The sequence below is a fragment of the Drosophila innubila genome (assembly GCF_004354385.1).
Source record: "Drosophila innubila isolate TH190305 chromosome 2L unlocalized genomic scaffold, UK_Dinn_1.0 4_B_2L, whole genome shotgun sequence".
Taxonomy (NCBI): Eukaryota; Metazoa; Arthropoda; class Insecta; order Diptera; family Drosophilidae; genus Drosophila; species Drosophila innubila.
The window spans coordinates 25448741-25476328 of record NW_022995372.1 but is presented as its reverse complement, the minus strand read 5'-3'; the positions used below and the strand labels follow the sequence as shown (position 1 = coordinate 25476328).

Sequence of the window (27588 nt, the reverse complement as noted above, 5' to 3'; positions counted from 1 at the left end):
AATGTTAGGAGTGAACTTTGTATATACTTGGTGCTTTAGAAGAGACCGTTTGGTTATACTGTTATCTCAATTATTTTCAAAGCTTATAGAGCTTTTCACTTGGTTAGCGAGCTTTCGTCCTGCACGTTTTAACACTTGACTGCGTGTCAGTCTTTCGCGCTACACTTGAAAACTGCACAACAAACAAGCCACAAAATGAAATATGTTTTGCTAGACTTAGCACACATTTTGCACACACACACGCACATTTCTGTGAGCAATTTGGCTAAAACAGTTGCGCATTAAGCGCTTTGAGAACTGAATCATTTGGTCAGAGCAAAAGCAGAAGCAAAAGCAACAAGTTAACTTGGAGAAGCTGCGACCGAAGAATGCAAAGAAATGTGCAAATAAAATGCAGACAGGTAGCGCACAAACAACAACAACAACTACAACAAGAACACGAATGTAACCACAACAACAACAACAAAATGAAGATGAAGAAGACGAAGAAGCACAGCGAAAGAAGTACGCTTATCAGCCAAAGCAAACGCAAGCGCCGGATATGAACGCCACTTAAAAACTGTAAAAACAACACAAGCAACAGCAACAAGTGTGTGTAACAGAGAGTGATAGAGCGAGAGAGAGAAAGGGTAAGTTTGAGTGGCACTCAAGAGCGGGAGCAACAGTAGAGTGTGCTTTCTGATAGCAGTTACAAAAGCTGCCGTGTCAGGTAGCCTGAAGTCGCCGTCACAGTCGCTGTCACCGTCGCCGTCGCCGTCGCGGCCGCCGCAGCCGTTTTTACACAGGCCAATTAATGAAAGCGACAAAATGGCAAATAATAATAATAATAATGTGAAGGGTATGTAAAAGGCGTAAAGGCAAACACGTAGCAAATAAACTCTCGCACAGCACGCGCACACTTAAATGAAATGCAAGAGAGCGAGAGTGCCTGAGAGAGGAGCCTGCCTGTCTACAGGAGAGGAAGAGCGCAGGCATGTTAATTTATTGATATCTATGCGCGTGCTACTTTGTAACAACAACTGCGTCGGCGTTACGTCGCTGTCGGCGTCGGCAGCATCGATAAGCAGCGACAGCAACTATAATAACGCAGACTAATTGCAAACATGCGTTCATTTTGATTGCTGGGCAAAAGCTTTGTCACCGATGCCAACGACGACGCTGACGCCGACGCGTTGTTCAACCAAAGCAGAGCAGAGCAAAGAGCTGCAAGTGTTTTTACAATTTACAGTTGTTGCTGGTGACGAGAAATAATTGCTGAATCATTTGTTTATTTCCAAATCAAAAGTATGTTTGTATTAATTACCGTTTTAAGCTGTTGACGTTGACGTCGCTGCTGTTGTTATTGCTGTTGTTGCCGTTAGTTTTATATAGTTGCTGTCAAACACTTCAATGAAATTTTTATGTGGAGCAATTGATAAAGCCGCCTGCTCACACACACACACCAAGACGCACACAGATACGAATATAAACTACAGCTACAATTACAAATATATAAGCACAACTACACACACACACATACATACACTCACTATTTGTACATAAAAATTAAGTACAATAATTCACTGACACTTGTTGCTGCTGTTGGTTTTGTATAAGTTTCATTGATCGCCGCGTTTTGATTAATTGTTTAAATTACGTTTATTATGATTATTGTTTTGTTTGCTTATTTGTTTGCCTCGGCACTCGTGTGAAGCAGACAAACTTGATAGAAAGCTCCGGCAAAAAGCTTCGCCCATCCAACCGTAAACGACCCGCACTCAAGAGCGTTGCAAAAATAACTGACTGACTGCCGATCGTTTCATTTCGTTTCGTCTCCATCTAACATATCTGTCTCTGGCTACTTTGGGGCCGGCTGGTCACGTTCGGCTCGTGCTCAATGCACTTCGTCAAGCGTTCGTGTGTGGAGCGAGTGTCGGTGTATGCGTACATTTTGTATGAATGAATTTGTGGAGTCATGCTTAAGAGAGCTCATTTAAGAGATCACTTATGTCTGCTTTTCTGTGTGTGCGTGTGTGTTTGTGTTGGACAAAGAGAAAATGTTATGTTTCAATCTAGCAGGTTGTTTGCTCTGTGAAGTGATCAACTTTTATTATTATTTTATCATTATCATTATGCGTTGCGCTGCTAAATAAAATAAAAAAAAATTTGATTTGTTTTCAATTAAGAAGGATGTCGGTGATTATTAAGTAAAAGCTTTTAGCATGAGAATTTACTTCAAATGGAGTAATTAAACTGTGGCAGGGGTTTATGCACTTTTTATAAAACTGAAAGCTTAGAATTTACTATTTTGTATATTAATCACTGTGGACGGAATTTCGCGTTAGTGACGAAAGCATCACAAAGGGTGCGAAAGGCGCCTAAAAATATATATAAACCTTAGTTGGAAAATTTGCTACGACTGTCCGATCAGATTGAGTTATATACCGATCGAAAGGTTTAGTCCTAACTTACAAAATGGCATACTGAAACTTTTTCTAACTCACCTGCTTCATGAGATAATGGGGTGTAAGTGGGAGGGGAAAATTTATATGATCGCAGCTTATGGAGCCGTTGGGGCTTTTATTTTTCAAAAACTTTTATCAAAAATACGCGTCGATTGATACCTCGATGACCAAAATCCGACAACTGGTTCAAAGGATAAATAAATTTGAAATTTTTAGTGCTCATCTCAAAATGAAATGAAAAGTTAGTTTTTTTGTTTGTCTGTTTGTATCAAAGCGCTAAAAAAGCTTAGATGTAATGATGGGGATTTATTCCTCTTTGAAAATCTAGAAATGTTTGTTCTACGACTTTTTCAATTTCCCGCTAGTTAAGCGGGAAAACGCTAAATTCCGCTAAAATTTAACAGTTTCCAGACCATAGAAGCTACAGATATGTGCTATATATCATTGGAAAGGTGTGTTTGAGGGCTTTTATGCGTACCTTAAAACTTTTTTCTAAAGTATTCAGGTAACATTTTACAGGTGATAAAATGTTTTTAAGCCTACATTTTGGCGATTTCTGACAAAACGGCTCTAACGATTTCTGTTAAATTATTATGTTGTAATACGTACAATTTCGCTTTTTTTGGTATATGAAACATAAATTTTGGTTGAGGGGTTTGGAAGATATTACCTGTTAAGTGAATAAATACATTTTTCTATCGGTCGAAAATCACGTTTTAGTACGAAAAACTTTTTGGTTTTATGAGATATCTCAACCAAACTGATACAATATGCATTTAACTTGGTTTTACATATCCTGACTAAAGTTGGATCAAATCGGACCACTATATCATATAGCTGTCATAGGACCAATCGGGCGAAAATCAAGTCCTACTGTGAAAAATTTTTTTGTTTTATGAGAAATCTTAACCAAACTAATACAATATGCATTTAACTTGGTTTTATAAATCCTGACCAAGGTTTGTTCAAATCGGACCACTATATCATATAGCTGTCATAGGATCGATCGGTCCAATATTAAGTCTTAATATGAAAAACTTTTTTGTTTTACGAGATATCGTAACCAAACTAATAGAATATGGATTTAAGTTAGACTTATATATCCTGACCAAAGTTGGTTCTGATCGAACCACTATATCATATAGCTGTTATAGGACCGATCGGGCGAAATCCAAGTCTTAGTATGAAAAACTTTTATTTTCATAGTAAGTACGGGGTCTCCGACAGTATGCTCGGCTGTAGCAACGCAAGCAAAGCAAGCAGGGGGCGAAGCCCTCTAGTTTTTCTTTATAATTAAAGAAAAAAAATTTTTTTTAAATATGAAATACGTTCAAAAACTAAATTTATATATTTTACTATTTGCCTGCATTAATGATAAAGTTACAATGTCAAAAGCAAAAGCAATTGCAAAAATTTCTGATATCCCACAAAAAAAACCTCTACACGAGGTAAAAGTCTAGTGACGAAAACAATTTCTAGCCCCAAAATTTCTGATATCCAATTTTGTGACGAACAAAATTCAGTTTAATCTAAAAATGTTATATAAAAATATAAATTAATAAAAAAAAAAAATCGAAAATTGGCATTCGGCACTGCGCAAAAAGTAATTTTTATGTACAAAGAAGCCCACCCTTTTTATCCACAGTGCACAGTGCACAATGACGATCCATCAAGTTGATTATATCGATTTTCATGAAAAATCGACAACTCACTGGGGCTTGTTCATCGTAGCTAAATTGCAGAATTAAGTTAATTCCTTCAATTTTTAAAGGGCGTTCATAATAAATAAACTACAAAATTGTCAATGTATGAATTAGGAATAAAAAGATTTCTAAAAAAGTTCGCATGTATTTTGTGATTATAAATGCGTTTTCAAATAATTTTTTTTTTTTTAAACTCGATATTTTCATCTCGATCTACTATTTTCCGATATATCGACAACTCGATACTTATTTTTGGCGATTTTCTATTTCGATATAAAATTCGATCTAAAGTTTGGATTTACATCACTAGTATTGTGCTCGTTGGAATGTATGTAACAGGGAAAAGGAGGCATCTCCGACCCTATAAAGTATATATATTCTTGATCAGCATCAATAGCCGAGTCGATATAGCCATGTCCGATTGTCTGTCTGTATGAGCAAACGGATCTCAGAGACTATAAGAGGTAGAGCAACCAAATTTGGCCCACAGATTTCTATACATCCCACGCAGATCGAGTTTGTTTCAAATTTAAGCCACGGCCACCTCCACTCCTTTAAATCGCGAAAAACTGTTCGTTCGTCTGTATGAACAACGGGATCTCAGAGACTATAAGAAATAGAGTTACCAAATTTGGCACACAGATTTCTATATACACCACACAGATCAAGTTTGTTTGAATTTTAAGCCGCACCTCCCTCCGCCATCGGAAATCGCGAAAAACCACCACGACCACAGTTTTTAAGATAATACAGTTTTTATGGTAAATAACGTTATCTATTAATATTATCTAAAATCTCACTTAACCGCAGCAAGATCGGACAAGTATAACGGGAGTATTAGCTAACCAAAGTTATTAATAATGTTATTATTTCAATACAATCACCTAACAGTAAGCAGTAGTTATTGTTGGATACATTTAAAAAAAAGACCAACTTCTAAAATCAAGAACATATATCTTAAATATTTAAATTACTAAAACTAAGATTATTAATCTAAAAAATCTTAAAATAAAAAAAAAATTTTAATTGTTAGGAAAGTATAAATCGGTACTATTTCATATCAAACAAATGGTGGCACCGTGGCGCTCTGGTTAGAGAGGCCGCAGTAGGCGGCGGCTCGGATCCCACTCGTAACAAATAAAAATAACATTTATAAAATTACTAATACAGAATAAAATATAAATAAATTTTTTATTTAAAATAAAAAAAATATAAACAAAAATTATTTTTTTCTTGATTTTAGAACATTTTTTTATCAGTGTAGTAATTTGTTTAAAAAGCTTTGATTTATATTGAAATAAGTAATATGGTCGGGATCTCGACTATAGCCTTTCCCACTTGTTTAAATATATGAATTACTTTTTTAGTCAAAACCACTATTTGACTAAGTGTATACTCAATTTCTTTGCAGAGATCCGACCATCGGCTAATTCATTTTAAAATTTTAAATCCCAAATTCAAACAATTAAGAAAACAAAACGATGGCGCCTGCCGATTTACCCCAGGGCAGAAATGGAAACTGTCAAACAAAACAAACTACAAGATACACCGATGCTGAAAGTGTGTTGCGTTTTTTTTTTTCATTTCATTGTTTTCAGTTTGTCGTATTTTCTTTTTTTTTATAAGGTTTCTTTTGCATGCAATGCAAATGGAGCTAAGGAAAGGCGTCAATGACGTTGCAGAGGTTGCAGACGTTGAGCACGTTAAAAGGAAGCAGCAGAAGCAAAAAGCTCACAGTGAGAGAGGCAGCGGCGGAGGGTGGCAGAGCAAGAGATGGCATCGAATATAAATTAACTGCAACAGCAACAACAACAACAATAACCGCAACAACAACAACAACAACAATAGCAAAAGGCAACGAGGTAACAATGAAGGTTGCACAAAAAGGCAGAAAGCAAAACGGCAAAACTGCAACTGCAACTTTGCTGCCAACGTCGCTGCAGCTGCCGCAGTCGCAGTCACAGTCACAGTCGCTGCTGCTGTTGCTTGTGGGCGTTGTCGTTGCCTCTCCCATTGCTGCTGCTGCCGCTGTTGCTGCCACTTAATCTATGCCTGCGATCGGCCAAGTACAAATGTTTAGAGATGCAACAGCAGCAGAAGCAGCAACAACAACCACAATAACAACAACAACAATGATTGTTGGCGAGGTCAAACAGCAATCAATAAAGGTCAGCGACTACCGCCGCGGCACGCCTGAGTGCCTGCTGCCAATGCCAATAAAGTGATGGGCAGGCAACCAGGCGGGCAGTCAACCCCACTCCTCGTGCCACACACCTTAGGTTTAGCGTTGCCCATTCATGCGGCCCACGATGAAGATGCTTTATGTTGCAAATTGAAAGCTGGACGTCCAATAATCGAGCCGACTGCTGACCAAGTTGAACTCCACAACGGACAAGACATCGCTGTCGCTGTTGCTGCTTTTTTCTCTGCCAATGCTGCTGCCGTCTCTCTTGCCTGCTTGCTGGGAGCAGCTGTAGGCAGCCAGACAAATGTAGACAGTTGCGACTGCGCAGCAGCAGAAGCGTCGGCCTAGACGCAATTAACTTAACCCCACAGTGTACACTGGAAAGTGAACTACTCAGTATAGTAGAGTCGACGATATGACGATACTTTTATTATCATTTTGTAATTCTTAACTTATGTTAAATCAACAATGTTTTTATTAATTTGAGGCAGTTCTGCCTTCGTAAAAAAATAAATAAATAGATAAAATAAACAAATATGAGTTTTTGATAAAATAAACTACTTAAGTTCGCTATTTTACAGACAAATAATGTCATCGTATAAACTTTATTAAAATTATTACACACTGTATTATATTTATATGTGCTAAATCAATAGCATAAAAACATTTGTTTGGCCTTTAGTTTCCACAGATTTATTGGTATATACTACCTACGAAATTTAATCAATATAAATTTTGCATGTTTATAAAGACTTCCAATGTTATGGCTCTGAAATTATTTAAGAAATTCACAAACTGTCTTAAAACTTTATGTCAAGTGCTGGCACGTTATCAAAATATGTATAGAGATGTAGAAAACATTCTATAGATTCATTCAAAAAAAGATTCAATGGGAATTCATCTACATTTAAGTAATCAAACATTATACACTAATTAAATAAATAAAAATTAAATTAACTTATTGTACAAAGAAATTTAAGATAATTATTTACTATATAATGTACTCCAAGTCATTCACAGAGTTTAAAAGTGTAATATTATTATATCATCGAGGTATCAATGCTCAATATAGAAATGTAGAAAATATTCTATAGAATGATTCAAAATAAGATTCAATAGGGTTTTATCTCCATTAAATTAATTAAACATTACACACTGATTAAATAAATAAACAATAAATTAATTTATTGTACAAAGAAATTAAAATAATTATGAGTAATGTACACCAAGTCTTTCACAGATTTTTAAAGTTAAACATTATATTTATCACTGCGGACGGCAGTTCGCGTTAGTGACGAAAGCATCACGAAGGGTGCGAAAGGCGACTAATTATATCATTTTATAAGTATAGAAATTAATGCAAAGTTTAGTCTTAAGTTTTAAATACAATATATAATACAATATCAAATCTGTTATTTTATGTTGTCTTAAAATTTTTTTATCATTTATTCGCATGTTTTAAAGTGAATTTAATTTTCTACTCTTTGATTTTCAACACATTTGAATTTGATTTGTTCAACATACTATAAAGTTGTAAACAGTGAGCATAAATGTATGACAGTAATTCCCATAGGGGTTAAGAAGTTAAATGGCGGATGTCGATGGCGGTGGCATTAGGCGTATGTTCGAAGCGCTATCCAAGCTCTGCTTGTCCCGCCCCCTGTGAGCCGCCCCCGCAGCCGCTGCCGCTTTGGCAAGTCGCCAAGTAGTCAAGTAAGTAGCTGCCTGGGTTGGCTTTGTTGCATGCTCCATCCCCAGTTACAGTCTCGGCTCCTGCCCCTTGCCGATGTGTGTGTGTCTTTCGTTTGTATCTTCAGCTTTGTGGCATCCACAAGATATTTTTAATGGGGCCGCTTCCTTTTAGCTGCGACTGTTGCGACTACTCCGATCTGTTTGCTTCTTCTTTCGTCAGATTTTTGTGAATGAAGTTGTTTTTAGACACAGAGCACCATTATCTCACTGACATGTCTGGGGATATGCCATGGACTGGGCATGACTTCAAATAGGTTGTTGTTCTTTTTCCTGACTTCACTTGGCGTCCTCCACCTGCTGTTTGTTGTTGCTCTGTCACCTGTTGATGGATTTCGTTGTTTGATTGAAATGGCATCGTTGCATTGATGTATTGAGTGGAGTGCAGATACTTAGACTTAACATTTAAGTGACTTTATCTACACTCGAAGAAACTATTCCTAGGGAGTTTATAGCCGAGGTCTAAGCGAAGCTGTTAATAATAAATCAACTTTGTATTTAAAAGCGGACAAATTATACTATTTACCACATTTACAGATTACATTTATGTTACTTTATCTACACTCGGATAAAATATAATATAATAAATAAATAATATCTACAAAACAGATAAGTTTCTTTAGGTGGATGCGACTTTAAATGCACTTATAGAAAATTCCAAAGATTTTGCTTGGGCAATACTATACGAAGCTCTTACAATGTCTTCAGACTGAACATTGAATCCTTTTGCATATTTAAAAAAATCGTAAATTCGTTCTGCTAATAAATTTCATGCAAAATAATTGTAATTCAGAAAATGTAGAATTATACGAAAGTGTTTTTGAACTATTTCTTAAAGCTGATATATCTGTTTTTTTCGAAAAGAAAATTAGATTTTCTTTAACATTATTCGATATACATTTAAATAATATTAGTTGAAAAGAAAACTAATCAAAGCAAATTAAATTTTAATCATAATATTAAGATACGCTAACGTTAACTTTAACTCTGCATGGAATTTTCCCTATTTGACCTCTATATCAAGTCCATATTTAATTATCTCAGTTTAATTAATTTGACTAACGTTATTATTTACATTTATATAATTATTGTACAGAACAAATTATAGATATTTCAAGATATATTTTAGTCAAATTTTAAGTAATAGAAATACTTGTAATAACATGTTAGTATTTGAGTTTGCTACATACAATTTTTGCGAGTGTAGTCAGAGGCCTGCAAAATCACTGGGTGGGTTACGGGTTAACAAGCTGGCGTCTGTTTTAGGCCAGTTAACAGGTAGTCTAAGCCAAAGTACTCCTCGACTGCAGCTGCAACCATTTGCAAATCCTTTAAATGGCCTCATTAGAAATCGCTTAACGCCCGCGCGAAATTTGTTTACCTGTGCTCCATATAAAAGCCCAATATGTTGACCATATTGAGACGCATTTCAAAGGCATATGTCAAGCGGCTAAGATGTCAATCAACAAGTTAAATCTTTTACTGTTGCAGCTTCTGCTCATCGTCAATCTGGGAATCGGTTGCTGGGCGCGTCCGAAGTGGCAACAACAACAAGATGCCGCCCTCAATGAGGTGACCTCCCAGGAAGTTCCAATTGCTGCTGAACAAATTCCCAATAATTTAATCGAAGAGCTCTCCGCCTTGCGTTCACCTCGTGGCTACTACAAAAAGCGTCGCTCCTTTTACAAGACTCAAGCTGTATTGCAACACAGCCAAATTCGGGGGCGTTTCTACAATGTGCCAGCTGACGGGTATCCAGAAGTCGGGGTCATACCGCCCGGTGGTGCCAACTACTACAGCAATGAGGTGTTGCCGCTGTCCACCTACGAGATCTACGAGCCGGAGACCATGTATTATTAACTTGAAAAACATTAATACTTTGCGTATAACAATTAAATTGTGACATAGTTATAAAATCTTTTTTTTTCCTACCTTGTGAAAATTTTAATACATAAATAAATTTTAAAATAAAAATAAATAATATAATAAAATATAATAAAAATAAATAAATTAAATGTAAAAATTAATGCATGTAATATTATGATATCAATTTGATCATTATTTTAGAAACAGATACATAGCTAATATCACAGATAAGATTAACAAAGCAATAGTTTGTGTTTCCTGAAACTTTTGAGATTTTCATTTGTTATACTCCATACTTTTTGAGTTGCAAAATTTTTTTTTTTTTTTACATTATTAGCATGTTACTATTAGTTTATTTTAAGTGTTTTTAGTTCGATTCAGGCAAGATTGCTATCAGAACTCTTGCTAGAATAAGGACTTTCAGAATTTCACAGAATTAAAGAACCAATTGTCTCTAGAAGATAATTTATGTTTTTCAACCTAAAAAGCTGGGACTAGGAATTGATTCTAGAACTAAGTTTCTATCAAGCTACCAATTTGGGTTACCATACTTTGTGAAATAATCAATGCTCTCTACTGTACATAGCCTAATTTTATAGAAACTATGAACTATACAAATATTACGAACACAATAAAGTACCATTACAAAACAAATCAATCTTCTGAATTTATATCATAAACTTATACTTATCATTTAAATAATATGTGTTCTACAAATCTCTAACAGCATTGCTTTTAAATGTATAAAAAAATGTTGAGAGACTTGGCAAACTTAAATATTTATAGAATTAAATTAACATAATTTTAAAATTGATTTCAAATGCGTAAAATACCTTTTTATATAATTTTGCTAATTATACAAAATGTTCCTCAACCTAAAAATGTTGTTGAAACTTCGAAAATATGTTCAAAAAAACTAGATTTCTGACATTTAAGGAACACCTACATTTCGAAGCAATTCTCTTCAAAAACTCAAGAGATTTTCGAACACACCTGTATATGTCTTTTTGAATAAATCTCTAATTTTTGTAATTAATGATTAAGCTCAAGAAATTTTAAAAACAAATAATGATTAATAGAAAAACTATTTTTTCAAATTCAAGACAAGTATATTATGCGTTAAGCCCAACATTTCTTAACGCATTATATACTTGTCTGTAGATAGCGTTGCAAATCTTACAATGACAATCTTCTGAAGCCACACACATACACTTATGTCGTTGCTTCGGTGTAATCAAAGGCGAAGACCTTTGCCCACCTACCGCATTATGTTGCAACAACAATCAACACTCAAATCAACAACAATCTGTACATACTACAACAACATAATCACAACTGCTTGCAGCAAACGCAACAACAACAACAACAGCAACAGAAGTAAATGCGAAACAGAAGCCAAAATGAAGTTGAAAGTCGCAACAAAATGTGTTTGTACACATCCCCAAGGAATTTTCAAGCGGCAGGACAAATCCTAAAGTCAAGCAGGCAGCAACAACATTGAGAATAAAAAGAAGTAGAAGAAGCAGAACAGCAACGGCAACAGCAACAGCAACAAGTGTTCCAAATCAAAACGGAAGCCAGAAGCAGAGGTAGCTGCCACAGTCGTATGCCACATATGTACATGGGTTTTTGGTACGACATGGCAAAAGCATTTGGAAAATGTAATTTACAACGCGCAACAGCAACAGCAACAACAGCAACTTCAGCAACAACAACATGGCGTGGCACCAGCATTGGCAACTGGTCAACTGTTCAACGGGGCAACTCACCTGCCACCGATCTCACACTGTCAGCTTTGTGCAAAAAGCCATCAAGTCAGCCGGGAGCCAAGTTCTCAGATGATGTTGCAGGCAGCGTTGATTTTAATTTTAACCTTTTTGCGGCTGTTGCTGCTGCCGTTGCCGTTGCTGTTGCTGTTGCTGTTGCCGCTGCAAAAGTTTTTCCTTTTTAATTTGCTGCTCCGCTTCATAGAGCATTTTTCATTAAATTCCTGAATTAAGGCATTCCTGCGACCCATACAAACGATGCAACATGTTGTTGTTGTTGTTGCTGCTGTTGTTCATGTTCTGAAATAAGAGCAACATTGCAGGCAATGTCCAGAGCGACGACATGGTGACGACGACCGCGAAGACGACGACGCCGCCAAAGTCTAGAGCCACCAACAACTAACGACAACAACAACAACTACTACAACAGAAAGTAGAGTTACAACAGCAACAATAACAACTACCGGTTAGCTAGTTGGCTCAGTTGGCCCCGCCTTGACCACCTCAAGTGTCCCGCAGTTGCTGGAATTTCATATTTCTTGCCGCTGCCGACGCCGCTGTTGTTGCAGCGTTGTCGATTGCCCTTTTGTGGCAACTGGTAGTCAATTGGCCAGCTAGCTCTTTGAACCTGCAAACCCAAAAACAACACTAACAAAACACAGCCACAAACGAAAAAATCGCAGTGTCAAGTTTTCGATTACCTGCAATATTTGTTTAAGCCCTGAGGAAAAGGTGAAAATTTAGCTAAGAATGATGAAAAAAGTGTAAAAGCGGAAATATCAATAAACAAAGAATGGATAAGAGAAGAACTAACTAAGAAACTATTAATAAACCAACCCAAACTAAAGACAAGCTTAAGTTTTTAGCTATAGAAATAAGAATGATGAGGGAAATAGTCTTAAATTTATAATAGAATTATTTAATGAAATCATTAAAATAGAATAAATCAATTCTATTTCTTTGAAGTATATTGTGCTTACCTACGGCTTATTTTCTCATACTACATTTTTTTCTACAATTTAATGAAATTTTTTTTATCATTTTTACAGTTACCAACATTTATTGACATTTCTTAAATTTGTTTAAGTTTTTAAAAGTTGTTTAGCTTTGCTGGTATACTGGTATAAATTTCTAAATAAATTTAGCTTTCATTTAAGTTATTTAAAGAAAAATTTCAATTAATCATATCTAAAACTAGTCGGCCGGTGCTACAGTCGAGCATACTCGACTGTCGGAGACCCCGTACTTACTATGGAAAAATCTAATAATATTAAAAATAAATTAGTCAACTGAAATGCATTTTCTATCATATTGGTTACAATGTCTCATAAAACATAAAAGATTTTCATACTAAGACTTGATTTTCGCCCGATCGGTTCTATGGCAACTATATGATATAGTGGTCCGATTTGAACCAACTTCGGTAAGGATGTATAAGACTAACTTAAATGCAAATTCTATAGGTTCGGTTACGATATCTCATAAAACTAAAAAGTTTTTCATACTAAGACTTAATTTTGGCCCGATCGGTCCTATGACAGCTATATGATATAGTGCTCCGATTTGAACCAACTTTAAACAGGATATATGTTATAAAGCCAAGTTTTATTTATATTCTATTAGTTTGGTTACCAAATCTCATAAAACAAATAAGTTGTTCATACTAAGACTTAATTTTCGACCGACCGGTCCTATGACAGCTATATGATATAGTGGACCGATTTGAACCAACTTCGGTAAGGATGTATAAGACTAACTTAAATGCATATTCTATAATTTTGGTTACAATATTTTATAAAACTTAAAAGTTTTTCATACTAAGACTCGATTTTCGCCCGATATATGATACAGTGGTCCGATTTGAACCAAATTTGAACAGGATATATAAAACCAAGTTTAATGTATATTCTTTTAGTTTGGTAACGATATCTCAAAAAACAAAAAGTCGTTCATACTAAGACTTGATATTCACCAGATCGGTCCTATGACAGCTATATGATATAGTGGTCCGATTTGAACCAACTTTGGACAGGATATATAAAACCAAGTCATATGCTTATTGTATCAGTTTGCTTTAGATATCTCATAAAACAAAGTTTTGGATACTAAAACTTGATTTTCGACCGATTGTTCCTATGGGCGCTATATGATATAGTGGTCCGATTGAAAAAAGAAACAAACTTGACCTGCCCACAATATAGAGGAACCTACATACCAAATTTGGTGTCACTACCTTTTAAATTGTTCTTATAATTTGGATATGAAATTTTTTTTTCGATTTGTGGGCGATAAAGGGGGCGTGGCCGAATTTTGAAACAAACTTGATCTGCTTGCAATACAGAGGAATCTACATACCAAGTTTGGGGTCTCTATCTCTTATAGTCTCTGAGATTTAGGTGTTCATACAGACGGACGGACAGACAAACAGACAGACAGACGGACATTGCTATATCGACTTGGCTATTGATGCTGATCAAGAATATAAATACTTTATAGGGTCTGCCACGCCTCCTTCTGCCTGTTACGCACATATTCGCTAAAACAAACTAATTAGCCCCTGAACTTTTTTTAAGTACGGGGACTAATTATGCCATAATTCTATAATTAAATGTAATCTAATTAAACATACTTTAAAGATATATCTACGTAGCTTTATAAAAAAAAAACGGTATAGTGATAATTTTTTTTATTAAATCTACTTAGTTTTTTTTTTTTTAATAAAGAAGAATTTGAGCCTAAGTTCTATCAAAATCTATCATCTGTTCCCAGGTTCATCGATCTATATGTATTAAACTTTACTTCATCGATAAGTATAATATCACGAGGCAACAGCAAAAAAATGACAAGAACCAAACCCAAACTTTTGGATGGATTTGAGGCCCCATATGACGAAAAACATTTTTTTATTTTTATGGTGAGATTTTTTTTTTTAGAATTTTTTAAATATCTGTCTTTTTTCGTAACTTTTATTAGAGGTGCGCCCACAAAGTCGAATAAAATTTAATACATTTTATTTTCTATTATATATATAGCTATAGCTGAACTACTCGTCGTTTAAGATATGATTCATTAAAATTTAAAAAAAGCCAAATTTTAAAAAACCTTAAAAAAAAAATCTTAGAGGAAGACGTGATTATTTGTAGAAATATGACAAACTCTTATATGAAAACATTTTATTAATCAATCATTATTTATTCATGTCTTATCAATTTCCATGTAAAACATATCATAAATAAGAAATATAATTTAGAAAATATTAAAAGATGCTTTAAGAAATTTGCTTCATTTCGTGAGCCCAAAGATATCTTATTATCTTATAGATATAGAGAAACGAAACCTTAATTAATTTTAATTTTAATAAAGAGAGTTAGAGCCCAAAGATGTCTTCTTATCTTATATATATAGGGAAACGAAACATTAATTAATTTTAATTTTAATAAAGAGAGTTAGAGTTTCTCTGATCGTACCGTAAGAGTTGAAGTTAAATGTCATTATTCCAGCAATCAAACATTTCACTACATTTCTGTTTAGCTCGTGGAACTAAGTGGAGGGTAGGAGACATTCGTCTTACCATACAGCATCAAACTTTTCTCTGGCTTTTGCGATCTGCAATCAGTTTTAGTTGGAGCTAAGGTTGGAGCCAAATGCCAGCGCCAGTTGCCCACATGAATTCAGAGCATTTTCTAACTTCCTTTTGCCAATAGAACGAAAAACCAGCTAAAAAGATGAAAGAAGAGAGCAGGAGGAGTTGGAGAAGCACACGAGAAGCAATCGAACTGTGCAAAAATGGGCGCAAGATCAGCCAAGTCACAGAAAGACAGAGAGAGAGAGAGAGAGATAGGTGCTTGCAACGAGCGGTGGCTGCCACAGCGGTTGCTGCTGCTGCTGCGGTTGCATAGTTGACCAGATCAGCCGAGGCAGGCCAGGGCCAGGCCAAGAGCCCGTCGAGCAGGCCAACAACTTGTAGATACAGATATGCGCGTCGTGTATGCAACTGTGGCGGCTGCGCAGTCGCAGATACACTTTAGGGGCCATGACATGACTCGCATACGAATTATTATAAACGATCTGGCGCAAAAACTAACAAGACCCTCCTTCCATTACCATCATGCTACCAAAGGGGGGAAAAGAGGGAGAGGGAGAGTGAGAGAGAGAGAGAGAGAGAGAGAGAGGTGAGGCAGGCAAACGATGCGATGGTCGGGCTAAAAGTTATGGTGGCCAATTGCAAAGTTAATGGAGTTTGGCTACTCCAGCAGCGAGGAGGTGCAACGGATGTGGCAGCTACCGGACACTGGACAACGGCCAAACTGAGCTGAACTGAACTGAACTGGACTTGCCGCATGCCGCCTTGCCACTTGCCACTTGCCAGTTGCCGCTTTTGCCAAGATTGAACTTAATTTTGCACAAATGCAATTTATAGAAAATTGTTGCCACTTGTTTTTACGTTGATGGCACTTGAGCCGAGTCTCGAGCCAAGAGAGTCCAGAAGCTGCAACATGTGGCAAGCAGGTCTGGCCGAGGCGAGCAAATGATAATAAATGCAGGTAGCCGCGGCCTGCAGCGCATCCATTATTTAAATTTTTGCAAAATTAACAATTAAAATGTCTAATGGTTAAATGCGTCGCGCGGGCCGAAAGAAGAAGATATAGAAGAAGCAGCAGTAGCAGCAGCAGCAGGAGAATCATAAAAGCCAGCCAGGGTCGAGACTCGATTTCTTGGAACTTGCAACAACTGCTGATGAGGCAGAGTCCAAGTTGCATCCTGAAGTAACTGATGATGCTCGCAATTATTAGACATAGTTGACTGGCTAATCACAAGACAAGGGAGAAATAGCAGAAAGAGGACAAGAGAAGGAGAACCAGATGAAAGAGAAGAAGCGAACGGATTTGTTTGCAGGAAGTGGAAACTGCCAAATGGATTAGCGTATTGTTTTATTAGCGGATACCCTTAAATCCACGAATTTTTCGAAAACAAATCGAGGATTTGAGCTGCTTCTAGAACTACCTGTTTAGGTTTTAGGTCATCTTAGCCATTTCGGGCTATAAAAGACAGCCCGTGTTAATGACTGACACACAGTCGGGTTTCGAAAATCAGGCAAAGCAATTGCAGTTGCAACAAAATAAAGAACATAAATAAATTTATATTTATAAAAATGCTTATCGTTCGTTATTTAATCGCCTTGGTCTTCTCCGTCTTTATGATGGCCACCTCGCTGAGAATCGAGGAGCGTTATAGACGCTCTGGAGAATATAAGATCTCAACGCCAGATCGCTTGGTATTACAAATGCAACATCGTGCAGGGAAGGATATTCAAGTCAGGCAGCTGGAGAGAAGACGCTTAATTGTATAAAGCAAAGGAACGAAATGTGATAAAAAATACTCAGGAAATCTAGCATAGACTCCACTTAAACTATAAGTGATAAGAAGATAAGTCTACAAACAAATTTCTTTAAGAAGATAATTCTTATACTCCAACCAAAACTGTGACATTTAATAAAAAAAAACTGATCAATATGTAACTAGAATTATTTAGAAATAATTAAAATAATTTCACTGCTCAAAATAAAAAAATAATATTTTTATATATTATATTTTAAATAAATAATAAATTTCCCAAAAATGTATGATATGTTTGAGTAGAGAAACAAATCTTTCTAAAAATTATAAAAAAAAATGTTAAATTATATTGTACATTAGAAAATCCAAAAAAAAATTTAAATGTAAATTTTAAAATATATGAGCAGCAATGAAAGTTTTCGCAAATTCAAACTTCCCAAATACCCATGTGAACTAATCTAAATCTGTTAAGATTAGAGGTTTTGATACTTTCCATTTCCGTATTGTGATGTCGCGCAATTGAAAACCATTTCCAAAACCATAAATCTCATTCGAGTGTTTTTCAACATTCAAGTGCGTTTATTTTAAATATATATAACATTATGAATTGTTAATTATTTTACATCGATAGGTTTATAAGGTGTGACTCTATGCTGTGTGTCCTTGCAGTTTCATTATATGTATAATACAATAGCTAAAACATTAAATTTACAATAGTAAGTTTAATTACTATTTCATAATAAATATATAAGTACAAGCTTTTCATAATAAGTATAAATATTTCTTGTATATTATTTTACCACACCATATGTATGATTTGATTGATTTTCAGAAAAAAAAATACAGATTGAAACCGAAACTGAAACTAAAGACATCTGTGCGAAATTTCATTTGTGTGCAAACTTTATTCTTTGTTTTACTATTATAATTATTACTTTGGGTTGTTTTAAATACAATGAAGCAATTTTGTTGTTTAGTAGACATTTATATAGTTTGAGTCTTAACATTAGTAAAATTTACTAAATATTTGCATTTAAGATTCATGCTAGATTTTAGTTTCTCTTTAGCGAAATGTTTGAAATGTTAATTTTATCAAGGGCTGCTTGGTTATTTATTGTTGGTGGATTTTCATCTCGAAATCTAGGAATTTACTTCCTAAAGCAAGAGATAGGATTGAAGTAGCATTGTCGGTATCTTACTTGACGCTTGCTCTCCGGCAAACGGTAAAGCTCATTCATGTTGCCATAGGAAGGTGTATGCATATAGGCACTGTACCTTAAATATTTTGAACATATTTTAATTAAATTATTTTAAAGAATAAGGCGTTTAAGTCTTACGTTGGCCTGTATTGCGCGTAGAGCATCTGCAAACGATCCATGGGTATATTGGGATAAATAGCCTGGGCAGGCATTTCATAGCCAGCATAGCCTCCACGCACATCCTCCACATCCTGTTGTTCCAAGGCATCAGTATCCTTGAGTATAAAAACTTTTAGGAAAAAGACTCCACTTAGGTGAGGCTATACTTACGGTAGCTGCATCATTGCCGGACGGTCGTGCCTCGCTCAGGGCAAAGAACATGGTGAAAAGGAGACCATAGCACAACAAAACCTGCTCAATTTTCATCATCTTGATTTTGAGATTGAGCTAGAACTATAAAAAGGTTTATAACTTAAAGAAAGCTTAATTTGAATGCAATTAACAAGATATTATTATCAATGAATTGAAAACTTCAAAGCTAAACTTTTGTGAACACTTTAATTTTAGAATTTAATTTTGATTAAAATAAATAAAAAGCTCTATTTGTAATTTATGCACCAGTAGCTTTAGAGCCAACAATTTTTGAATTAAGAAAATTATAATTATTTTTAGAATTTGTTACGATTTTTTTACTTTAAAATTCTAGGGATACTAAAAAAAAAGGAAAAAGATATGTTTTTCGTCGTATGGGGCGCCATATCTATCAAAAAAAGTAGGCTTGGTTCGTGTAGTTATATAAATTACCTGATAAAGAAAATAAATTTTGAAGATATTCCGAACGAAAAAAAGCTTCACTCTCATTGCCATTCCTCAAAATAATATTATTAGTTTTATAATAATTTTGTAAAGAAATAATGTTAATTAAAGGACACAAAAGCTGCCTTTGTAACTTAGGGCGGATAACAGGCCATAACAATGGCAGCACAAAAGGACACGGAAACTGAACACTTGTTGCCACAAACGTGACCTGCATGGCATTGTATAAGCCTTGTACGTTGGCTGTGGCAACAAGTAGGAGGAGAAAGAGGGAAGTAGCATTCACACTGGCAAAAGTGCATTTCCGCAATTAAAAGCGTATATGAACTTGAATTTTCAGCAAAATGGAGGCACGAAAGTGCAAGCTGCAACGTGCAAAATCTGAACACAACAGCAAAGTGGATAACGAATTGAAATCGTTTTCAAAGTTTAATTGAGTTTGCACAGAGTGTGATTCAAGATTTCCATTCACATCACATTGAACACCTTGAAATAGCCATACGTTATTTTTGGGTTGCTTTTATTATTGTGCATCGATTACACATGCTTAACATGTAGGCAACAATTTGCATTCAACATTTGCAACAGCTGTGCAACATATGTTCGAATTAAGTCAAGCAATGATTAAATGGATAACTAAATGCATTTAATGCTTACACTTTTAGTTCGACTTTCGCAACTGCCTATGAATAAAGCTCTATTTAAATAAAAGGTATCTGAATAAGATTCTTGAAAATGTTAATTAATGTATTCCTATCTCATTGGAAAGTGAATGTTGAATGGAATTAAGTTTTAAAGGGGATGTGCTAAAGATATATTTAAAAAGAAATATCCTACTTATGTTCAACCATTTTATATATATATTTCAATTTAAAAGAAAATAACTGCAGCTGTACCACATGTTAATAGAATTTGGAAACATCTGTATAATAAATTTTCATATATATATATATATATTTATATATATATTCATAAATTATCTTATATTTTTAGAAATGCTATTAAAATATGGGATCAATTACAATCCACTTAAAACATTATCTAACTTCAATACTTAAATTTCCAGAGATTGACACAGAAACATATGTAAGACTAGACTTTTCTTGGTGCATTTGGCAGCAAAACTGTCAATAAACGATAATCCCAATAAAAAATATTTGCAAAACAATTTATTCTAATATTTCAGAGTTTCAAATTCAAATTCGGCTTTCCCTTCTCCGAAACCATACGATATTGCAATAAAACAATCATCCAGCTGAAAATGCAGACAATGTTGCTCAGCCAAGTCGACTTTCCACTCACAAAGAGACCGTAGGGTTTGATCTCAAGTGGAAAAGAGGCAATCTGCAGCACAATGAGCTCACACTGAAAGAAATTGGGAGTAAGTATACAAGTTTTGAAATCGATAAAAATTTGTACCCCTCGGGCAAGTTGTCTGTCTTCATTGATCAACTCATTGGTCTGTCTGAGCTGCAAAGAAGTCTCCCGATGGGATTGCTTAGTCAGATCATACATTAAATCAAGTACATAGCAATCCAGGGAAATCACGGCATATAAAGCAACTGCCGTCAACTTATAGATAAAGTGATATTCCAGGACATGAAAAACGCTGAGATAGTAACCCAAAGCGGCGGCTGTGATTATTAAACAGAAACGAGCGCAGATCAATGTAAAATTATAGGCCACATTTAGACGTTGCATGAGTTTCGTGAGCTGCCAGTGTTGCCAACGCAAATGATGAAGTTCCAGTGTGACCGTAACGTCATTTGTTTTAATCAATTTGACAATGTGACTGTTCAGGCACATAAAGAGTCGACAAAAGCGCCAAGTGAGCATAAAATGCATATGCATGGTGACATTCTGACAATCCATGATCATGGCATAGAACACCACGACAAGTCTTCCCACAATGGGAATGTCTGTACCTACATCAAAAAATTCATAGTTCACCAGCATGAAGCTCGTCAAAAAAACAATTATCACCCATAAAAGGCAGCTTTTTAACAGATAAACACGTTCCATGTGTAGTTCCAATTCTTGATCTCGATAACGGTAATAATAGATGCGCTGTAAACGTTTTAGCTGTTGGGCAATTTCATTGTTGGCATTGTCCCTTGGCACTCGCTGTATCACACACAGCAGGCAAATAATATCGTTGATAATCGTTTCGAAACGAATCGTTGATTCCGTTACCATATCCATGTTGAAGCTTTGGCTACTCGTATAATAAATATTTAAGGATAAAGTCACAATTACAAATAGGTTTCCAAAATTGGCGACCAATTGTGTCCATTTTGATTTTTTGTATAATTGCCGTTCGTAATCGTAGCGATAGCTCGTGATACCGACGAATATCGCATAGTTGGCGAATAGCTCATAGAGCAAACGCTGAACTTTACTCGATGGCAACATAACTTCAACTGCCACGTTGACATTCACTTTGTATCCAACATCAATTAAATATCTTCAATTCGATATGGTAATTTATTCATAATGACAAATCGTCCGTCAAATAGGAAATATGGAACACGACCCAAGGGTATCTTTTTTTATATTATCTATGTTTATTAAATGTCTGATGACATGAGAAGAACCACAATCAATAGGTATACAAAGTAAACTTTTACTTTTATCGCACTTATTGGCAAATAAGTATGAGATGACTATAACACAGTCATGGATACATGACTTTTTATTTAATTATTTTTCATTTTTTATCAGATATGTACTTAATCCTTAGTGCTCGGTCCTTAATAAATTTCATAAGTTCCTTATTATTTTAGAAATATTTATTTAGATAATAATAAGCATGTATATATAACAAGATAGATATAGCAATAAAGACAGGATAATAAATATATATTCTTCAAATTATATATTCCATTTTCTTTGCTACTCGTATATATGAAAGCTACTTGAGAAACAGCATATGTATGTGCAAGCGCATTGAAATTTTTTGTTCTTAATAAATGTTCAAAATATATTTTTTATTTATATTATGTTGAAAATCGACTATCTATACTTGGTAAGTAATACTTACATAATTCGATTCCGACATATTTTATATAGTTATTGAACAACTATAAATTTTCATTGCATTGTGGTCTATGTAATAGGGTAGTCTGAATTTCTCTCTTCTGTCTCTATTTTATAAATTCTGTTTTCTCTATATTTAGAAACTAATTTAATTAGGCTACCGTCTTTAAAGGTCAACCCGAAAGCATTTTAAATAATTAAGTAACTGCTTCCAATTAATTTTAAGTTATCAATATGAAGAAAAAAACAAAACTCCACTAAAGATCAAAGTGAAAATCAAACGCCACAAAAAGTTGACCAGTCGAATTATTTATTCAGGCAATTTGGCTGGAAAGTAATTCAAAGGATACGCAAGAGATTGGAGTGCTAATTAGAATCACGAGGAACAAGCAGGGCACGACTGAGATGGAACCCATTTCCCATCAAACCTACCTAATTATGGCCAACATAATGGCAGAATATCATGTGTGGGCGTGGCATCATGAATTTGTAAGCAGCAGGAGCAACAGCTCATAAATCAAATAAGGCGTCAGTCAGTCATGCAACTGGTAAGTGGAGACGGAAAGGACGCTGGAGATGGGGCACATAAACTGTGGCAGGATCAGCAAATTTGAAAACAAAACTCAATGACGCAAGCTGTAAATGTTAATGACTTCTACTTGAACTACAGCAACAGCCTTAACTTGCCACCTACTTGTGCCGCTGCAGCTCATAAAATGTTGCGCCTTCTACACCATGTGACAGCTATTTTACGGGTACGTCAGCCTGCCAGCATCTGTTGGGTTCATTTAGTGCTTAGCACTGAAATTATCTGCTTTTTATGGCTATGCATTTTTTACGCTGCTATTTCAAGGTGACCAGGATATGCAGATGCCACGAAATTTGCTTGTTTTATGCATACTCAAATTTCAGCCTTTAAATAAAATGTTGTTGAATCTTATTTTAAAATCAAAAGAAAATAATAGAATAGTTTGCAAACTTTAGATTTACAAGGTAGATTAAATTGAGATTGAAAGCATTTTTATAAAACTTAAAGATTTAAAGAAACTGTTGGGGTGTTCACTTAACACTAGCATCCTTGCAGACTGCACATGCGTTCATTTTTAAAACGTGAATAGCGCTTTAGATTTTGAATAGCGTTAGAGATTTAATACTACTAAACATATATTTTTTGCATTTTTATTTAATTTAAAGATATTTTAATTCGATTGAATAAATAATTCATTTTGTCAAATCTCTATAGAAATTTTGTAGACATTTGAAAGCAATGGCTTCTTGTTTTCAGAACACCAACAATTGCTTTTGGGTTGCTTTAGCGCTGTTAGAGATTTGTAGAACACACGTGTATAAAAAGATTTGAAATAAAAATCTGTAACAAATATTTTTTTGCATACTTTTAAGCGCAAAGCGAAATGCTTTTAGACTTAAATTAGACACATAGCAGCACGAAGGGTGCGAAAGGCGACTAGCTGTATATATGGTTTCTTATTCACTTAATGCATTTATATATCTGTATTTATATACAATGAAGTTATTTAATTTTACTTTAAACAAAGTTTAACTGCAAGCCACTTTAGCTAGCTGAATGTTTTTTTTATCACTAAGTGCAAAGAAGTAATTTTACCTTGTTGTAAACCTGCCATAAAATTGCAACTAAATTGTCAACAACACCATGTGTGACAGGGAATTCTCATATCAGGAAGTTAATACCTGAGGCATAGATAATTATAATACCCTACAATAAAAGGCCAAAAGCAACAGCTAAAATAACAACAACAATTGGAGCAACTCATAAAATGTTTGATAGAGAGATTAAGTCAAAAAGCGGCAGCAACTGACTAACGGCTTGTCAGTTCATCGTTGCCGCAATAAATAAAACTAATAACGTGCCGCATGGGCAGGGACAGGAATACCTAAGCAGCAAGAGAGTGCGGCGCCTAGGGCGTTGGTAAACAGTGTACGGTAGTCAGCTGCGAGTGAGAGATCAAATGGAATAATAAAGCAAAGGGAAAGAGAGAAATGCTTATAGAGAGAGAGATAGCGAGAGAGAGAGAGAGATAAAGAGAGGGAGTGGATGATAGAGGGCCAACATAATCAGGACACTTTTATTGTGTCTGATAAATAATGCTCAAATGTTAATTGGTAATTTAATATCATGCTGCACAACAAGGCATTGAAAGATATATATATATATATATATATATAGAGAGAGAGAGAGAGAGGGGGGGGAAAGAGAGAGAAGGGGGGACAGAGAGAAATTCCTAGGCAGCGACAGTGCAATGTTTGTAAAAATGCAATTTTAGTGTGCCACTCTCCATTATCCTTCTTCATCCTCCCTTCATCCACCCATGCGGATTACGTTTAGCTCTCGAAGAATCCAAACAATCAGATTAGTTTGCGCTTTTCACAGTTTTTCCAACTGTTTTCCCAACAGTTTTCCCAGCTTTAAAATTAGCCAAGTTGAAGTGCTTGGGACTGTTGATTTATAGACCGTCTCAGACGGTAACTTGATGCCAACATTTCTGATGGTAAATTACAAATTTGAGACAGTGCCGCGCCTTGTGACAGGTTTTCTTCCATCAAGCAAAAAAAATTTTAAAATTTACCGTTGAAAGTTAATATTCTTGCTAATGTTGCCTACTTTTCGGGGGGGGGCCTCTACCTTAAAGTTGAAGCCGCACTTGAAGAGCTATCGCATTACTTGACTGCCTTTGCGGTTGTTGTGGCTTTCCGCAAATGCATTGTTAGCAAATGTGACTTCAAAGGAGTTCATCGATAGCACAATCAATTAAAATTAAAACTTCTAAAATTGTTGTCGTATTCCGCCATGAAAAGGACTAAAATATGATCCAATAAATGCGCGATCCACAAATCAATTCAGAAAGCAACACGTTTGTATCAAATATCAGACAACTTTTTCAACGACATCATTAAAATGCTGGTAAAGTTTGCATTACTACAGGTTGACAATAAATCAGGGACCGTAAATAAGTGTTATGTTATTTTAACTAAATAAATAAATAGGATAGAATACACCAAAATTTCTTATTTTTGTCGTAATTAGCGATCTAAGTTAAAATATTTTATTTCCGATAAAAAATGATTAAAATAATTCTTAATTCTTATTTTTGATTTTTATTAAAAATGTACAAAATAATAATTAAATATCAATTTGTATTTAAAAGTTGAAAAATTACACTTAATCTTGATTTAAAAAAAAAAATTTAAATAAGTGTTATTTTTGATTTTTATTTTAAAAGAGAACTGATACCGTATCATGATACCAAATTTTGTGAGCATGTATCATACAAAAAGACTGCTACTTTGTGCTAATTTTCTGCTCCCGTCAGTTTTTTGCATCGAAATACATGAAATGTTTATCGAAAGCCAAAGTTTGCTATAATATGTATGTCTTGTTTCTTCAAGCCTTTCTTTTAAGTTATTTTAAAAAATATCGAAGTCTTAGAAAAATTATGTAAAACTTTTAGATATAAAAAGTATTTTCCACATTGTACATAACCTTAAGCAAGAAATGTAAAATTAAAGCTTAATTCGACCAAATTTTTAAACTCTTAAACTAAATTTGAGTTTCGAGATAAATAATAATTCAATGTTCAGCCTAGGATGTTCATACTATATTTTCCTACTTCGCTAAAAAGCTTAAAAGAAGTACAATATCTGAAATATGGGAAATTTCTTGAAATTTTTTTGAGTTTTACAAACTAATTAAAAAAAAACCAAAAAGAATACTCAGTAAACAGCTATATTTATTTCCTAACTTAGCTGTTTTTTTGAATTAGTCAAACCCATGTCTTATATTATTTCTGTAGACGTTAATAAATATTAAATGCAATTTGATTGCGGCTTAATGTCAAACAAACTATGCAACCCCTGTTGGAATTGAAGAAATTGAAATTGCATTTGGGTGAAACACGCAAACAAATGAAGCGAACTTTTCTTTTACACATCATAAATAATTCACATGAATTTCAATGAATAAAACCCACGCAACCGGTAGATAAATTTCACAACTCCTTATTTCCTTTTTTTTCTTTGAGTCACCATAAAGGAGTTTTTCCTTTTTGTTGCGTAGAACATGAATTTCAATTTAAAAAAAAAAATTGTGTGGGACTTGGAAATGGTAATGATTAATTGACAAACATTTGTCAAAATTGTGTAAATAGCTCAAATAACTGATTTTCCATGCACCTGGGAAGTTTTAATGTCAATCTAGTTGACAGTTCATTCTCAGAAAATTAATTGTTTTGTGCTTTAACATCAAATAATTAATAAAAGAGCATTATTGAAGTATACAATTCAATATAGAAGCACCTTTGGCTCAAGCTAAACACTTCAAATGTAGAGAAGATTTTTCAGAGAAAATTTATTGGAGAGCAGCACTAAACATATTGAATTACCGTCAACTCATTAAACATTTTTATTTATAGCATACTTATTGATACAGGATTTTAACTTGCATTTTTTAAGTGTTACATGAAATAAGATAAATCCATATTTCTGTTAAACTTAGAACAGCTCTGAAAATGCTTATTATACTTTTCTTATTTTAAATTATATTCTTATTACCAAAAACCAAAAATATATAAGCAAAGATAAATAGTTTAATACAAAATTGAAATTGTTAATAAATAAGAAGGTAAATACTTGAAGAATTCGGCACATAATAGACTCATGATATAATATTTCTAATTACTCTTTACTTTAATTTATATTCTACATTTACATTTTTTAGAAAGTCTTCAGAACTGGAATATTTATTTTTATATTGATAAAATACTTCCTAAAAAGGATTAAACATTTAGAAATATATCGATTTTTTAACAGAAAAACAACTATCAAATATTGATAGGAACAAATTTGAAAATCTCTAAAGAAATTGTATTAAAATGTAAAGCTTCCTTTACTTCTTGTACTTTTTTGAGTTTTCATAAAACTGTTGCCAAAAACTGAACACCTTTCACAACTAATTGCGAAATATATCAATTAGCGTCGGACCCAAAACAAATATGAAATCAAATTAAGCGAGGACAATAAAGAAGATTACTCACCGCTTTCAGCACAAGAATAGAAGTGATTTGGCTAAGCAAATAGCGTTGGCAAAAATTTGGCAATAAGTGCGGCGCCAATCGTTGATTTATATCGCGTAATTGTTTAATTTATGGAACTGCAAACAACAATGAAATTGCGAGATACTATGAACCGATTGTGGATCCTCTCAAAGTGTTCTGCCTGTTGACTGTTAACTGTTTGCAGCTCGATGTGAACGCCAAGAAGTGAAATTGTTAACTCGATGTTGGCTATGCACAACACTCGGCTTTATATACAAAACAGCAAACGCAGACGAGACGACGACAGCGATGCCGGCAGCAGGAAGCGCACAGTTTTAGCCATGACAAAGAGGGTGGGGGGAGTAAACGTTAACATGGCTTAGGACTGTAGCTACATGGTGTTGCCTGTTACTCCACC

General features: G+C 34.6%; 4 protein-coding genes and 1 long non-coding RNA gene across 11 annotated transcripts in view; 3 read left to right on the top strand and 2 right to left on the bottom strand.

The window, feature by feature from the left end:
• The window catches only part of LOC117782063 (mucin-19), a 72277-nt gene extending 70504 nt beyond the window's left edge, over window positions 1-1773 (bottom strand). Inside the window, exon 1 of one of the 3 annotated variants that reach the window (XM_034618994.1) lies at window positions 1524-1773. The gene's annotated coding sequence lies outside the window, so the exon portion shown is untranslated. Of the gene's footprint in view, window positions 1-1303; window positions 1351-1523 lie in introns of those variants that run through there. The other 2 variants (XM_034618993.1, XM_034618995.1) reach the window with 2 other exon arrangements.
• Window positions 1335-27421, bottom strand: LOC117782065. Of its 5 annotated transcripts, none has more exons than XM_034619001.1 (5): window positions 27171-27421; window positions 18580-18702; window positions 18388-18524; window positions 18181-18325; window positions 1335-1364 (listed from the first exon to the last, which is right to left on the bottom strand). In XM_034619001.1, exons 2-4 carry the CDS (start codon window positions 18676-18678, stop codon window positions 18199-18201), a joined length of 363 nt encoding a protein of 120 aa, XP_034474892.1. In that variant the 5' UTR covers window positions 18679-18702; window positions 27171-27421; the 3' UTR covers window positions 1335-1364; window positions 18181-18198. The 5 variants fall into 5 exon arrangements, with proteins under 5 accessions (XP_034474892.1, XP_034474891.1, XP_034474889.1 ...); XM_034619000.1 differs by having other exon boundaries at window positions 1343-1360; window positions 18177-18325; XM_034618998.1 differs by lacking the exon at window positions 1335-1364 and having other exon boundaries at window positions 17995-18325.
• Window positions 9537-9973, top strand: LOC117781271. Its single transcript, XM_034618024.1, has one exon. It carries the CDS (start codon window positions 9537-9539, stop codon window positions 9939-9941), a length of 405 nt encoding a protein of 134 aa, XP_034473915.1. The 3' UTR covers window positions 9942-9973.
• LOC117782067 lies at window positions 15227-15529 on the top strand. The gene is made up of 2 exons (XR_004617224.1): window positions 15227-15264; window positions 15418-15529. It is a non-coding gene; the product is annotated as an uncharacterized LOC117782067 (long non-coding RNA).
• Window positions 16866-17063, top strand: LOC117782066. Its single transcript, XM_034619004.1, has one exon. The coding sequence runs from the start codon at window positions 16866-16868 to the stop codon at window positions 17061-17063; it is 198 nt and encodes a 65-aa protein (XP_034474895.1).
• Window positions 27422-27588: the final 167 nt, after the last annotated feature.